Here is a 17,049-nt window from a genome sequence, read left to right as displayed (position 1 = left end):
GGAGTGCAGCAATGCAAACAAGAGGTTGTAGCTAGCTGACCACTAAAACTTCTAAGAAATGGAGAGCTGGGCCCATGGGAGGCCTATGACATCCCTAGGCTAATGACTGAAAACATTCTCTGAGGAAATGTTCTTTTCCAGAGACTTTCCAAGACTGAGTTAGGCATCACAAGATAAGAATGCTGAACTTTGTGCACTTGGCCTTTTTCCTTTTCACTCACCTATTCCCCTTCCATACTCACAAACCATTTTACTAAGGCAGAATGTGGACTTAGGCAAGAGCAGCATGTGGTATCCCTGGTATGTCCTTGCAGGCATACAGTTATAATATTGTCATTATTTAAACAGTAAGTGAAAGTCATCAGAAATTCAATGAAATGCCAGTTTGCTTGGCTCCCAATTTAGGAAACAGCAATATAATTATTGGATATTATTACTACCTCTCAAACTAAAGTATCTGAAGATATCCTGAAAAAAAAGTCTCTCAGTACCTTAGTATGTGATCTAGTGTCCTGTTTATCCTTGGCAATATGCTGTGCAGTTTTGTTTATCATTTCCTCCCATATTTTGTCTGCTGCCTTCATATTGCCACAAGCTCTTCAGTGTGTAAGATGAGGGGTTTTTTTGTGTGTGTTTTGTTTTTTTTTCCCCCTTACTTTGAAAGGTTGACCAAATGCTGTGTGTTTATCCAGAGCATGCAGTTGGTTTACAATTGCAGTGCTGCCCCCAGCTGGTAAATGTGACCAAACAGTTATTAGATTTAAATGTGCATTCTAAGTGCATGGGATAGGATTTTTAGATTGAAAGTACTGGGCAGTTAGTGTACTATGAAATTGAGAAGGAGATTGCTGTTTAATTTGTTACTCACAGAGATGAGCTAACTAAGCAAAATTAAATCCTGACAAGACTATGTTAAATACAGAAAAATAAATGGAAAATTAACAAAGATTATATTAATGCTTCAGGTTACATTTTTGTATTTTTTTATACGTTTGTCATATTCAGTTTTTCTTAGACACGGGAATCCTTTTAGATATATAAGTAGCATCTGTGCGAAACAGCATTTTTTTTTACCTATGCTTGTGAGCAGAGTGACACTTTTCCTAAAAAGTAGATCTTGATGCAGATTATTTCATTACCTCAAGACAAGGCTACCCTAATATTAATAGAGGGATTACAGGAAAGGATGACTCATTTGTGAAGCATGTGTATTTTGAAGGGAGCATACCAGGCTAACATTTTAAGTAGTAGAATGTGGATCAAGCATAGCTAGTTTATCTGATAGGTCTGCTTATGTGCATGACCTGCAGCACTGCAACAGTTGACTTCTTAGGACTCATTCTTTAGAGTGCTGTCATGCAATACTTTTTGTAAGATAGGGAAAAGCTAACCCAATTGTGCAGAGAGGGAGCTGAGGTACTGTAGCTTAAGTGACTTACAGAGAATTGTATACGAGTTTTGTGGTTAAACCATGAATTCATGTTTCCTGAATCCCACTGGACTGCTCTCTACAGTAGTCCTGCTCTTTAGAGATTTTTCTGAAAGTTATTGGTAAAGAACACAATTCACATTTCTGAAAACAAGAATGAATTTTAACTGTCTCTTGAGTTATGAAACTAAATGTTCAATTCAGCTGACTTTTGTAAAAAAACAAGGAAATTTAATGTGTATAAAGATGTTTACATTTCCTTTCTAAAACATGAGGACATTCAGCAGTGTTGTCGTTGGTGCATTACAGGGTTTTTTAAATGAAACTAGTTAAACATAAGTTCAGAAGGTTCATATTTACTCATATATGACAATTTTTGTGTATAATTAATTTGTAAATTACATTACAGGTTACAATGTTGTAGTGAATATTCCCAAAGGAGCAACAAATATTGATATTCGGCAGCACAGCTACTCAGGGAAAGCAGAAGATGACAACTACCTTGGTAACAGCATCCTGTGTACAACACTCATAGATGGTTTGTGTGTGCTTGCCAGAGATCTGCTCTAGCCTTATATTATCAAAAGTCTGATAAAGTCTTTAGAGCAAATATGAAATTACATGGTATCATCATTTGTCTGATTTTCTCCATAGATGTTAATAGTGTTAATAAGAAAAATGAGTGACATCGTTAGGTTTCTTAAACATGTGTTCATTTGTCAGAGAATAGGAATTATAGTTTTGTCAGTTTTTTAGTTTGTTGTGGCTATGTTTATTAAAACACCATGAGTGAACTAAGGAGTAACGTAGGCATTTGTGTTTTTAATTTTGGAAGCATACAGTTTATTTATGAATGAAGCTGTCAAGACTAATGAAGTGGTCTGTGAACTTCAGCAAACTTACCAATCATCTCACATTTCTCTTTCCTATGATGTCTGAGATTCTGTTTATCTTTGAATGTAATATGGAATAAGAATGTACAGGAAAAAGCTTGGATTGTATAAATACCATAGTAAAACAACTGAAATGACTAGTGCAAAATCAAAGCTGCCTGGTGGGTAACTTGTGTCTTTCCAGAACTCTAAACTCATGAAAACTTAAGATCATTGAAGCTAGGAAATAAAATTATCATATTCACAAACAGAACCTTACTTCTGTTTCATTCCCAGAAGGACCAGTAGCCACTGGAAATTGTGTGTGTGCAGTCACACTGAAATCACTGTTAAGTACAGCTGTACCGAGCACTAGAGGCAATAGTTGCAATCTTTTGGCAGAATTATGATTATGATACAAAGGAGTTCTGGATGCCATGCCTCCATATAAGTCACATCTGTATTGGTTCATGGTGGAAATTGCCATGAATTGGATGGCATATATCTATGGTCCGGAGATTTCGTAATAAGTTAAACACAGCATTTAATGGCAGCCTCTAAATATATTATAAAGGAAGAACGTTGTTTTGATGAGGTATACTAAATGTCTGAGGACAAGGAATTGGTCCGTTTTGGTAAAATTTATGTATAGTCAAGTTTAGCCTTAGCAAAGGAGATGCATCAAATTCTGTCCTAAAGTGGAGGGTTGTCCAATGTCTTGAATCATGTGCTCTATCAGAAAAGACAGAGCTAAATTATTTGTGTGAAGAATGATGGGGCTCAAAGAAGACAAACTTCTGTTGTGTGCTGATGAGTTTCTTAGTTGGCAGACGCTTTATGAAAAACTTAACTTTTGAAAAGAAAAGAGTGTTTTTTTATTGAACCAGTGTCCCGGAAGAAAACTAGATACTGTCTGGCAACTGTGATTCTTGTTTTTATTACTAAATTTTCTACTTTCTTTTAAAAAGGGAAGCTAATTTCTTAGCAGTTGTTTATCACATGATTTACACAAATTTGATGTGGGATGCAGTGGAATTGCTAAGTGATCCTCTCTCTTCTTGTATTTTTATGTACCAGAATGAATAAAAAGATCACATTTTGACATGTTGGTAAATTTGCAAGTGTGTAGGAGAAACAGAGAATTCACATTTTGGCCCCAAAATCTTGGTTGTTTTATTTCACAGTAGTTATATTACCTCTGAAGTGCATGAGAGAGTATCCATGCATATTTTCCTTCTCTATCTCTTCTTCCATTACCATCCTACTCAACACACTGTCATTTCCTATCCTATTAAGCCATTAGAGCTTTAAAAGCCATCAGAATATTCGAGATTGTTTTCTTGCTGTCTGATGCCCTGCTGCTGCGTATGCATCTCATAGGAAGTAGAAACAACTCTCACCCCTGACTCTGCCATTTAAAACATAGTTATGCCTGAATAGCATGCTTTTATTGAATTTAAAAGTAGCTCTAGAAGTATAGGGATATGGACTCTAGAATAGGTCAGAAATGTAGATACATTTGTTCCCATTAGGTAGCAGAACCTAACCAAGTTTAAAAGTGATTATTATAGTCAGCCTTTCAGCACAACAAATATTAGTGTTAAACATTGTTAATGCAGAGAAAATCCATGGCAACTGCTTAGGTGAGAGCTACTGATGGCTGGGATCGAATTCATGCATTAGGAACTGTTTGATACAACTTTAAAATGCTATACCTGGAATAAAATAAAGCTAAGTGTTGGAACAAAAATATGTTATTATTAATTTTTATTGACAAAACCTTTTAATTAAAATAGATGCTTTATTCACAGTATTTTATTTTACTTACAGCTTTATCTGATGTTCATGGAAATTTTATCTTGAATGGAAATTTTGTTGTAAGCATGTCAAAAAGAGAAATCAATATACAAGGAGCCACTTTTGAGTACAGTGGTTCAAACAACACTATAGAACGAATTAACAGCACTGATAGAATCGAGGAAGAGCTAACTTTACAGGTGAACTTCCAATTTTTTCATAAGTTTGAAAATTTACTACACACTCATAATGTTCATGAGCTTATGTCGTGTACAAATTCACTAAAAAACAGCTTTTTATCTCAATTAAGGTTTTGTGTGTAGGGAATTTATACAACCCTGATGTACGTTATTCATTCAGTATCCCAATAGAAGACAGAAGTGATCTGTTCATGTGGGATCCTTTTGGACCCTGGCAAGACTGCAGCAGAATGTGTCAAGGTATTGTGGATTCTTTCTTCATCAGAACCAAAGACCTGAGGATGTTTGGGAAGGGGCTAGTCTTAAGTAGTCAGGGTTTTGTCACCCCTACTCAGCACTCTCAGCATTCTCAGTAAATTTTAGGTGCACAGAGCCTTTAAGGGCAGAGTGGCTTCAGAGTCTCTTTTCCTGTTTTCATAATTTATGCAGTGCAATTCTATATTCAAAATTCTGGTTTTGTTCCTTTTTTTGCCATAGGAATGATTTATAAGAAATATTTCAACCAAGTGTAATGCATCCTCGAAAACATGGTATTGTATATCTACTAAGATCTATCCCATCTCCTGTCATCATATTTCCAGATGTCCACTACCTGATTTGTTTAGTATCTTTCATATATATTTCTTTGTCTTTTTTGGTTTTCTTTTATTTCAGATAAAGGTATTTTAGAATATTTTTATGATTTTTGTCTGGTATTCTATAAGCCACTCCAGTGAAAAATAAAGCCACAATATATGTGAAGTGTATGTATAAAGTTTATGTACATGTAATAATTGATACTCCTATTAGCAGATGCTAGAAATGCCTGTACTTGAGATAGATGATGGTAAGTTTCTTTGGGTTTTGAGTCAGGCTGCAGACATGCTCAGTGTGCTAGAGAAGCAGAGCTGTCAACTTTGGTACTTCTAGCACTCCGGGAGACCTTTCAGGAACCCTGTGCTCAAATTTTCTGCTGCCTTAAAGAAAGGAATCATGACCTTGAAGTAAACATAGTGGTGTTTTGTAATTAGCCAAGGACAGATGTGATGCATTTGGAATACTTAGCCTGCTGAGTAAATGAACTGTTGCACTTTGTATACAGTTTTCTGGAAGTTGATGTCCTCATGAGATCACAGTAGTATAGCTGGGAGCCATCAGGGGTTGATGGGCATGACTTGAACAAGGTTGTTCTCCACAGGAATTTAGTCAGCTGCACAAAATAATGTGTTTGTGCAGAATCTGCTGTATACAGAAATTAGTGTTAATGGGGTATCTCAGTTAAATTCCTAAGTTGTGAATGGGAATCATTAGTGGGAAAAAGGCACTCTTACTTTAGCCCTTTTTTGCTTTTATGTGTGTTCTTTCCAAGGTATTCGAAGAAGAAGAATGACATGCATACGTAAAAGTGATCATGTGGTAGTATCTGATCAAAGATGTGAACTTACACCTTCTGTACCAGAAGTCTTTGAGGAGTGTAATACGGAATGTGAATTAAGGTAAAAAGATGTTCTAAACTGATGGAGTTATTGTGGTCTTATTTATTTTTGTTGATGGAGATCAAAAAATAATTTAGACTGCTTTATTCTCTCTCCCTCAGTCCCTTGCTTCCTCCCTCAAATCTGCTGACTTAATGGATATATACATTAGATTTACATCTCCAAAACTACATAGAACTACATATTTTTCTAATTTTTATTCATTTAAGTCCAAAGCCTTCTGTTAGAGTTGTGAATTTCTTCTCTACATGCTGGACTAAAAAATTGTATTACTGGGCAGAATACATTTTTCACAGGAATTGTACCTACAACTGGAACTAATTTGGAACACAATCATGTGTTTTTGCACTCTGAGAAAGTGCACAATGAAGCGTGCAGAGGATGAACTATCAGAATTATAGCTTATGCTTTTCAAAGTCAATTAGGAGGTTTAGAAAAGAGATGCTTTAAATTTAAAAAGAATTTATAAGCATATGAGTCAAATTCCTTTATATTGCTTTGAAAATTCCAGTCTTTATATAGGCTTTACAGTCATATTTATCTGTTGCCTAAAATTTTTATTTATACTCCACTTCTAACTATATTCTCTGAGTGCTTTACATTTATTTTTTGAAACATAGTTAGTTTTCTATAACAGTTTATCCTTGTAGGTGGCACAGTATTGGCAAAAGTGACTGCACATCAAAGTGTGGCCCAGGGTATCGTTCTTTAGAAATCCTTTGCATGAAGTACTCTGTTTCAAAAGGACTCAGTGCTCCAGTGGATGATAAGTACTGTGCTGATCAGCAGAAACCACCAACCAGAGAGCCCTGTCATGGTGACTGTATGTTAACAAGTTGGCACTACACAGAGTGGTCAGAGGTACAAATTCAAAACCTTGTAATTGTACCATTATAGTTCTGGTTAGTGTTCATATCAGATTTTTATTTTTATATCTTTTTTTTTTCCATTTAAGCCACTAAAAGAAAATAATGTTTGACAAATCCAATGTTGTAAGAGGAGCTAATACCTCTATATTTAGGTGACTACTGGACAAAATTCCTCATATCTTTGTGAGAAACTGTAGATATCTAAATTATTTGCAACTTGCTTTTGGAAGTCAGCAGAGAAGATCTGACCGTTATTTACAGTCTTAGTAATTTAGTTCTCTGAGTATTTTACAGGAAAAAGGTTAGTACAATTTCAGCTTTAATATTAATTGAAGAGTGCTATCTTGGAACTACTTAACAAGGTGCCAAATTTATCTCTGGTGCACATATTTGAAGTGTGTAGACTTAAATGGACATAGGACAGGGTGCAGTTGTCCTACATGATTTTTGATATCTTTCAACTTTAAGCCTGATAATGTATTTTGAGCTGTTTTTTATTATGGTATGTTTCCTGTTTCACAATATTTTTTGTACACTGTAGTGTTCAAGGAGCTGTGAAAGAGGTGTCAGAACTAGAGAAGCTTTTTGTATGAACAATTTGGGTCGTCATCTTCCTGACAGAGAATGCCATGAACTTCCAAGAATCATAATGCAGAATTGCAATGAATTCTTATGTCCAAGCTGGTCTGTTAGTGAGTGGAGTGAGGTAACAAACCATGCAAAACTTAAAACTCACTTGGTACTGCTCATCAATATTAAAATAAGCTGCCTTGAGTATTTGTTTTTTTTCTAGTTACTTTTGGACACGTGAAAGTAAAAATACTTGAGTGCTAGGATTCTGCTGATGTACATACCAGATGTACAGCTATTACAAGAACTTGTGAAAAGCACACCAATAATTAATTTTTTCTCTGAAATGTTTTTACAGTAAAAAGGGATAGTGAAACTACTTATGGTAGATCTGCCTGTAGTCTTATACATACCTTGTTATAAAGCTATACATACTTTGTTATAAAGCAATGTGAACCATTCAGCCAACAGAAGAATAAAATTATATCCATTTTGTTATAGATTATATGGATATAATTGAATCATGGATCATTTAAATATGTTTCCTGTGAAAGCTGTGCTATATGCATTCATATTTTAAATAAGTATTCTTTTTTAATGGCAATAAATGAACAGTACATTGTTTTCATATTTTTATAGCTTTAGAAACTTAACAGTGATTCCTTTGTCTGTGTTATGCATTTGGGCTGCATTTGGGCTGATATTTAGTAGAAACTGAAGAGTTCACAAAAGAACTATTTTTGTGGCACTACTTAGGTTCCTGGAACATTTTTGTCATTTATGTGATCTTTATAATCCGCCAGACCACTAAAAAAAGTGAAGTTTCATGTCTTTTTAACTGGTGCATCTAATATAATTTTATAGTGTCCCGTGACATGTGGCAAAGGAATGAGACATAGACAAGTATGGTGCCAACTTACTGAGGAACAACTGAGAGACGATTTTTGTAATCCAAATGATAGACCAGAATCAGTAACATCATGTGAACTTCATGAATGTGCATCTTGGCAAGTAGGGCCTTGGGGATCAGTGAGTACATAAGCATTTCTGACTTTCTGCCTTCAGTTCAGACTTTAGGGGAACACAAAACAATGCCATTTAAATATTTTTATTGGAACTTTAGCAGCTGCTTCAAGTGGTTTGGTTCACATCTCCCTCTGCTCCCATTGGCTATCTAACCCTTAATTTAGGAACATCCACATAGAAGTTGGATGCCTAAATTGACTATGAACCTTGATTTCTAAGACTGCTAATGCTATTTTGCATGAACATTTTTCATCTCCAAAATAATGAAAACAGTTGTAGATAGCAAAGCATTCAGATGAATGGGACAGGTAGATGACCAAATACTTATAAATATGTCGACATATTGAAATGGTAGCTTTAACTTAGAATACAGAATGTTATATGCTAATAATAGCAGGCAAAAAGGCATCGTATTTGGCTGAATATCTTAGCTTTTTTTATGATCTTCAGTGATAAAAGAGCCTCTGTCTCTTTATCTGAAAGTGCAGTTCAAGAATACGTTCTTTTTTCTGATGATGCTCATCTAATGTATACCAGAGGGGCTTCAAAATTCCAGAAAAAGGTGAATTAATTTGAGAAGGAAACCTTTGTCACTAAAAAGATGAGAATTAATTCAGAAACAAGGCAGTGAATTTCATGGAGCTTCGTTATGTTCAGATTACTCAAACCAAAACAGGTATTGGTTTAGTCACAGTGATTGTTGGATGTTAGTGATAACTCATAACTGAATGGCAGGTGCTATTTATTTTTTACATATAACCTTTTGGTAAAATATATAATAAATAAACCTTGGGAAATTATGTATATTTTTAACTTACACATTTCTTTTGTATAGAGCTTGTCTCATGTTGTATTTTTTTACTGCAGAGATTACCACACCATTGTTTAACATAATGTTGAATGCCTTTTTGGTAATCTTTTGGTCACAGGATGCTGGCTTCCCATTTTTAGATACTAAGTGCAAAAAGGAAATAAGAAATTTAATGAATTAGTCTTGTGATATAGTTTTGCTGAATAGGAAAGCACATTGTATAGCTGTTCTGGAATAACTCTTTAACAGGAGATTTATCAGTCCATGAGCTGAAGCAAAGCTTCCTATTGCAATTTCCACTGTACCATCTGGTACCAGCTACTCATGACCTGGATTTTTGCTGGTATTTCTTGCTTGAACCACAAGATTTGTCGAGTAGGATTTATTTCATACTACTTTGAGCCATCTAAAGGTTTAGGTGCCTGCTTTAATAGTGTTCTTGGCACACTCCGTAGTCAAGGGTAAGGTGTCAATAGCTCCAGCTGATGATTCATTTATCTAGGGGTCTCGATTAAGCTACCCATTCACAAACTGTCAGTGCCAGCTGACTCTAGATTATATCAGACAGTCTGACATGGTGGGCAGATAAGGCACGGGATGTATGGGAGACTTATGCCTTTCTAGAACGGCAGAGGGAGGAGGATATTCCAGGGTATCTCCCATGGCGTCTTATCTGAAGCAACTAAATCGGTCCTAAAGTGCCTGATATAAACAGGATAAATAACTTTTTAGAGGTTCCTGTCTCTCTCTGCTAGCTACAGAGGGATGCAAGATGGCTACAGCCATATCCCACTATCTGCCAAGGATCTATTCCTGAAAAATGGAACAGTGATAAAAGGGATAGCAAAGCAGTATTTTCCATAAAAATTAGCAAAATGGGGAAGGGGGATGCATGTAGGGACTTAAGAAATACTTGCTATTTAAATACAGAGAGACAGTATATCTGGTGTGGAGGATGGAGAGGCAGAAGCAGGACCATCAGCTGGAGGAGAGGCTTGCTTTTCAAAAGTAGGCTTTTTAGAGAGGATCACTTTTCCTTTGTCTAGGGAACTACATTGTGCTTCTGGACAGTATAATCAGTGGAGTTTAGGGAGTGATTCATTTGACCTAAGGTAGACTCTGGTAGCTGCACTTCTTAACTGCTCACTAACTAGGCTTTTTTGGTTAGATTAGTATGTAAAGTATACATATGACTTACAAACTGAATTCTAAATTTTTAAATTGCAGGCAAATTATCTGAATTACTAGGCTGGTCTTTAGGCATGTAAATCAGTAATTGTTCAGTAGTCATTAAGATTATTGCTCAATTTTAAAATCATTCCATATATTAAATTACCATTACAATGGTGAAAGAAATCGTGCGGAACATCATTTCTTAATTATTAAATTCCTACTCATGATATAATGAGTTTTAAAATAGAAAATTTAATTAAAAATTAAATTTGAGTAAATATAATGTTATTTCAAGTATGTGAAACTACTGACTTTAACAGTGTGCTGTAACATGTGGTCACGGATACCAGATGCGTGCAGTCAAATGTGTTGCTGGGACTTACAGAGTTATTTTGGATGATGACAGAGAATGTAATGCTGCTACTCGTCCTAGAGACAGTCAAGTAAGTAAACAAGTACCTTTCAGTTGGTAGTGCTTTTTAGCACAAATACTGTCTACTGGCTTTTGAGGGGAGCTTGAGGAAAACAAGTTCTAGAACGTGAAAAAATTACTGAAACTGTCAGCTCCTTCTGTGTGCTTCAAATTTGGCCTGAGGAATTAAGTAAAAGAAAAGCAATTTGGAGATTGGAGATATGAAAATTTGGTATATAATTGAAGGGGTGCAGTGACCTTTGGTTATTTGTAAAAAGCTCCAACATGTAGAATAATACAAGGATACTGATCACCTAATTGCCATGATGCACAGTAATTGCACCTAGTTGGCCTGGTATTCTGCTTTAAAAATCTAGTTATATATAGTTATTAAAAGAAAAACAGGGTTATTTGAAGAAAGCTTTGATTATTAGAATGGGATTAATTCAGAACCATATAGACACAAACTTGTATATATGAATGTATGATATGATTGTCTACCTTTCTTTTTTGTCCCAAGTTACTTCTTTAGCACTTCCTTTAATTAGATCTATCCTTTTTCATAAGAAATACTTGTTTACTACAGTCAGTGGGTATACCTTTAACTAAAAGCAATTAGTGTCTTAGATGCAAGGTAGCATCCAGCCACCAGATTGTTGCATCACATTTATATCCAGTTTAGCTGGTAACCACTGAAGGCAACTCTAGTTCCCATCTCAAGAACAAAAAAAATAGGATTCCATGGTCCAGTAAACTAGTCACAATTGCTCCTGTGAGGGCCTCTTGAATAAAATTTCAAAATCTAAGCTAAGTAATTGGTACAAAGTAATTTCCACTTATATGTGGAAACACACTGGGTTTGAATATATCTCATATTTTGAATAGTGATACCAGTTCAGCTGTTGACTGAAACTGGACAGTTTCTTGTTCTCTGCAACTGAAGGTATAAAGAACAGCACAGCCACTGTCATCTCTCAGTTCTTCTTTACTGAACATGGCTCTGAAACAGAACACAGTAATGTTGATTTCCCTTGTCTCCAGCAAGTTACATAATATATTTTTTTCTCAAAGTGGAAATATTCGTAGCTATTACTAATACAGCTTTATTGTCAAGTAACTTTTTTTTGCCTCTCTATTTGAAACAAAACTAAATAAAAACTTTTGAATAATGCCATGGAATATTAGAAGATAGTATTTATTTGTCAGTTAATGCTGCCTTATTGTAATGGTAGGATCTACCTTTTTGGGTGAGCCATTTGCTTTACATTCATCTGTTCCAAAAATTATATTTTTAAAGTTGTTCTTTTTCTCCCCCACAGGAATGTGAATTGCCCTCTTGTCCAGAAAATACAAAATTATGGACTACATCACTTCCTCTAATTCATATGGGGAAGGTGACTCAATGGAGATACGGATCGTGGACCCCAGTATGTTATGTAATAGTGGTCATGGCTTGCAAAACTATCCTCCACTTTTTCCCCCATTTTCCTATTGTGGAAAGCTCTCATCAATATATCTTTCAGACTAAAATCTGCTTGGGCTAATTCTTTAACAAAATTATTAACTTTTTTAAAGTTTTTTTTTTTCTGGAAGTAGTTGACCCTCCAAGCAGATTCTATGTTTCATATCTAGCAGGGAAGATAAGGAAAAAAACCTGAGAGTTTGGGTACTGGAGTTCTGAGCAAAATAGCTTTCATGTGATTTGAGAGTGTTCAAGGAAATAGGTTTTAAAATAATGGATGAGTTTCTGAATATGGAGAGCATTTTTCATTTTAAAAAAACATTTCAATCTTTTATATGAATAGCAATGGTAAGCAGTTTTGGTCTTTAAAGATCTCATGCTAGATAATTTGTAGAATAAGTGTTACAAATAAATTCAGTTTATACACAAACTTTATTTAACAGAAGAGTTTTTGATTTTTGTAATGATGAAAATTAGTCTTATTTGACAGAGATATGAAAATTTTAAATAATCTATAAAAATATAGGTTTATCTGTTAATGTCTTGAGGAGCTTAGCAAAGCATTAAACACGATTGTATCTTTGGACAGTTGTTTTAACTAAATAGTAGTAATGAGTGCGTAGATTGAGGCTATTCAGAAGCTCACTACTAAATCCACCTTGCACTTTTCAACTATAAAGGCATCAGAAGGGGCTCAAAGGAATATGCTAATATAAACAAGAATGGCAAATGAATCCTAAATGTCAGTTGATGTAAGTATTGTGTCACAATCAAGTAATTAAAATGTGTTTGAAGTTCCTATCCAATGTGTATAAGATTAAGAAAGAGTAAAATACCTTCTGCAACTGTATAATGATTCCATGTTATAGTTGAAATGTTACCTGTTCAGATATGCGTAATTAAATCAGCAGAATTATGGCCATGCATTTCACTACCAAGCCAAGGGGGAATTCATGAGACCTAAATGATCCAGCATTGTTTCACTTTCCTTCCTGAATGCATGGCTCTATTAGCATAGTTTTGTATCAGTGTGAGATGGGAATCTGTTTCTCAGGGTTTAATTCTGAATTCAAACTGATACTAAGCTATGTTAGTATTTTAGATGCTTGCATGGTCTACTTTAGATCTACTAAAGTGTGATGAGCATGGACTGTTTTCTCACAGTGCTCTGCATCCTGTGGAAAAGGTGATCGTGCTCGCTATGTGAGTTGTAGAGATGCTTATGGAGGAATAGCAGATGAATCTTTCTGTGCTCATTTACCACGGCCAGCTGAAATTTCAAGCTGCTTTAGCCCATGTGGAGAGTGGCAAGTTGGAAATTGGTCCCCTGTAAGTATTACTTGTATTGGTTTTTAATGTCTTTATTAATTATTGGGCAAATTTTCTGGTTAGAAATTGGGACTTCTTATTTTGTACAGGCATGATTGAAGCTGCATCCCTTGAAAAAATAATGTATACATTTCTTATTGTCAAAAGTAAATATAAATGTCTTTGATTATTAGTTATCAGTATTTTGTCACAAATATTGGATTAATTTTTGGCCAGTGCACAGTTACATGTGATAGTGGAGTACTAACAAGACAAGTTATCTGTGTCAACTATCATCAACAAATCAACGAGAATTACTGTGATCCCGAGAGCCGTCCTTCCAAAGAACAGGAATGTAACATGCCACCATGTCCACCAGTTTATGATCATATTCCTAAAATACATGACCATCCAAGCCATTTTCCAGAAGTAGATTACCTTCCAATACACTATCCACAAGATAATGTAAACCAGTGGAACCATCCTTCTGCAGGAGGATATCAATGGAGAACTGGACCCTGGGGAGCAGTAAGAAAATTTTTAAATATATTGATGTGTTCTTTTATACATATGTTAGTATTTCTAGAAGTGTTATTGCAGAACAAATTTGGTCAAATTAAAAGTACATTTATTGAAAAAATATTTTAATCTGAAAATATATTCAATTTAAAATGTATTTTTTTTGCATTTTCAGCTTTAAAATGCTTCCACATAATGGTAATTTTTATTTGCACATTTCCAGTTTTGAATGCTAAAATAAAAATTTTAATTTAAAGTTGTTTTAACCATATTGTACATTTTGCTGATTATACAATAGTGATGTATATGTTTACATGTTTTGCTAGTGCTCTAGTACTTGTGCAGGTGGATTTCACCGTCGGGTTGTAGTATGTCAAGATGAAGAAGGAAGAAGTGCTAGTTATTGTGATGCGGCAACAAAACCTCCAGAGTCAAGACACTGTGATTCTGGACCCTGCCCACGTTGGAACTATGGGAATTGGGGAGAAGTAAGATTATTTCACTTTCAAAGGGAAACATTATTTACCACGTGAACTTAGAAATAGTAAAATAATTATTTGTCTGAATGGAACAGAAGACCATTTTTTACTTATTTAAAAAGAATCCATTTCAATCCATTTATCTAAAATTTGTCCCTTGATCAAATCCAGAATTGTAGTGTAAATATAGATACTGAAATATACATCCAGAAAAAGTAAGTATTGTATGATGCTAAGTATGTACAAAGTGATTGGAATTATGCCATCGTGTTTGTTGAACAGTAGAATAGTGATAACTTTAGAAATTCTAATTTTATTTATACTTGTCTGGTATTTCTCAATTTAATATAATAAGTACCTACTGTAAAAAACTTAGAATTGAATGTTACAGTAGTTTCTTGAATCTTGAATCATATAAAATTATTTTCTATTCCAAAAAGACTGCATGAGAAAAACCTCTCTGTAATAACTGCCCTAAGAAAAAATGAACCCAAGAAACTTAAATGAAAGTTATATTTTACCTCGAATTTACTAAGTAGTGATTGGAATAACTTCAAGCAGTAGTATACTCTTCGTCTGTATGAACATTTTAGAAAAAGGAAAAAAATACTGGGTTGTAGCTATGAATTAGAAGGTATAAAAATAAGATCATGCATCTAAAAGGTGTGCCTGAGTTAAATAGCTTGTTATCTCACAGGCAGGAAATAGAATCAGTTGTAGTAGCTTCAAGCATGCTAAGCCTGGACACTGGCAACTTCTCCTCTTAAATTAGTATGTTTTGATGTTATACATTCTTGGACAAGGAAAGATTTATCCATGCTGTGTATTGTCAAGCTTTGACCATGCATTCTTGCTCAAACACCGTAGAGAGAGAAAACTACCTGGTTAATTTGGCATTCATTTTGTGGTTCTTGCTTATTCTTGGATATGTCAATATCTAGAACTGGGGAAAACAAGAAAAATTGATCAAGTGACTTTTGTTTTGGCCAGATCTAGCCGTTTAGTTCTTAAGGTCAGTCTGAATGTCATGTTTTTTCTGACCATAGCTGCAGACTTGGATTCCAGTTAATGCAGGCACAGCAGATCATACCTAGTTTAGAATCCTCTGAACTACAGTAAAAAGTTATAATTTATTGGAACATGCTGACATTTGATCAGATTGATTATAATATTAATTAGAAATGAGAATTCATATTATTCTCTGAAAACACTAGAATTAGAGAATTATGTGAGAACTGAAGCTAGAATGAACATAGAATAAAATTTTCATAGCTGTGTGTGCACATACTGGAAGAATTTCTAGTCCAAATTTGTTGGGTTTTTTTTCACTGTAAAGTACAGCAGTGGAAAATCAAAACATAAACCACACCCTATAAATAGTTGACACTTAGTCTATGTAAGTTAGAATATGAGAAAATGTGTCCAGTATCTGAGACTTCTCTTGTCTGGCAAGGACACCATTTTTAGGCCCGATTTCCACCTTTTCCTGCTATATACCTGTACATTTATTGTCACAAATAATTATTACTCATTGATAGAGCAGATTATCCCTGTTATTGAGACTTTTTCTACACAATCACTTGATAAAGTATAAAAATGTAGTTTTGTAAACTATTTCTTGAAAGAATTGTCATTTCATTATATGAGATTAGACTGTCAGTACTCATTCTTGGATAGGGTGTCCAGGGATTATGAAGATAAACATAGCAAGTCATAACATGTATTGGTTATTGCTATATCTTTTTGGATTAGTGGTGTGTGAAGACTCTCTTAACAAAGATATTGTATATAAAATTCTATATTTTAGTGTACTCAGACATGTGGAGATGGAATAAAGACAAGACTGGTGATTTGTCAGCTTCCTACTGGCCAAACGTTGGGTGATCAAAACTGTGAAATTCTAGACAAGCCGCCTAACATGGCACAATGTAATGTGCACTCTTGCCCTGGTGATGTTTCATGGCATCGGGGACCATGGAAATCGGTACGATAGCATTCACTAATATTTTTCACTTTCTTACTCTTTCTGTTGCTCTCCCCTCTTGCCTTTTAAAAATTATTTTGGTACTTTATTTGAAAAACTAATGCATGTGGAATATAGTCTATGTAGTTTTATTAAGCAATAGCTCCTGCCCTCATTGAATTAAGCAGGAAACTGCCATTTACTTCAGTGGGAACAGTATCATGCTCAGTAAAATATCATAGGGAATATTTTGAAGTTAATCAGAAATCATCGTAGCAGATAGCAAGAACTAATAGTTTATTCTGTTTTGAAGGTTCATGAATTCATCTGTGTTACAATTTAAAACTATATACTGTAATTTATATTGTAGTATTATCTACCTATTTATATTTGTAAAAAAGCTTTCTAGTGCATAACATTTTTTTAATTAATACTATATTTAAGTATAAAATATATCTCACATATGTGTATTACACTGTCATCAAACAACATTTTACTCCATATTACATGTACATTTGTGTATAAAGGTTTATATTTGTGGGTTTTAAACAGTGGCTAATTAAAGTTGTCTGTGTATAAGTATGTATGTAACTATAATATGTTACTGTCTATATGTCACTGTCTATTAATGTGTAAAATTTACTACAATAATCACCATTAATCTTTAAAATTGCCACTAGCAGA

The 17,049-nt window shown here is 34.5% G+C and overlaps 1 protein-coding gene and 1 long non-coding RNA gene across 10 annotated transcripts in view; one reads left to right on the top strand and one right to left on the bottom strand.

The window, feature by feature from the left end:
* ADAMTS20 (ADAM metallopeptidase with thrombospondin type 1 motif 20) overlaps positions 1-17,049 on the top strand; it is a 111,678-nt gene that overhangs the window by 52,724 nt on the left and 41,905 nt on the right. For 6 of the 8 annotated variants that reach the window (XM_026117723.2, XM_026117722.2, XM_026117725.2 and 3 more), the window contains 13 exons: positions 1,839-1,967; positions 4,132-4,298; positions 4,409-4,538; positions 5,647-5,773; positions 6,424-6,634; positions 7,184-7,348; positions 8,077-8,241; positions 10,543-10,665; positions 11,954-12,061; positions 13,261-13,425; positions 13,642-13,932; positions 14,250-14,411; positions 16,210-16,386. In XM_026117723.2, the coding sequence (XP_025973508.2) occupies positions 1,839-1,967; positions 4,132-4,298; positions 4,409-4,538; positions 5,647-5,773; positions 6,424-6,634; positions 7,184-7,348; positions 8,077-8,241; positions 10,543-10,665; positions 11,954-12,061; positions 13,261-13,425; positions 13,642-13,932; positions 14,250-14,411; positions 16,210-16,386 (2,120 nt within the window). The remainder of the gene's footprint in view (positions 1-1,838; positions 1,968-4,131; positions 4,299-4,408; positions 4,539-5,646; positions 5,774-6,423; positions 6,635-7,183; positions 7,349-8,076; positions 8,242-10,542; positions 10,666-11,953; positions 12,062-13,260; positions 13,426-13,641; positions 13,933-14,249; positions 14,412-16,209; positions 16,387-17,049) is intronic. The other 2 variants (XM_026117724.2, XM_026117726.2) reach the window with 1 other exon arrangement.
* The window catches only part of LOC112993790 (uncharacterized), a 44,223-nt gene that overhangs the window by 2,746 nt on the left and 24,428 nt on the right, over positions 1-17,049 (bottom strand). Inside the window, exon 4 of one of the 2 annotated variants that reach the window (XR_003261782.2) lies at positions 13,878-13,922. The exons of the other annotated variant lie outside the window; for it this stretch is intronic. This is a non-coding gene — a long non-coding RNA (uncharacterized LOC112993790). Of the gene's footprint in view, positions 1-13,877; positions 13,923-17,049 lie in introns of those variants that run through there. 2 annotated transcript variants of the gene reach the window in all.

The sequence above is a fragment of the Dromaius novaehollandiae genome, chromosome 1 (genome assembly GCF_036370855.1).
Source record: "Dromaius novaehollandiae isolate bDroNov1 chromosome 1, bDroNov1.hap1, whole genome shotgun sequence".
In the NCBI taxonomy this organism is placed as follows: Eukaryota; Metazoa; Chordata; class Aves; order Casuariiformes; family Dromaiidae; genus Dromaius; species Dromaius novaehollandiae.
This window is presented reverse-complemented; position numbering and strand designations above follow the sequence as displayed.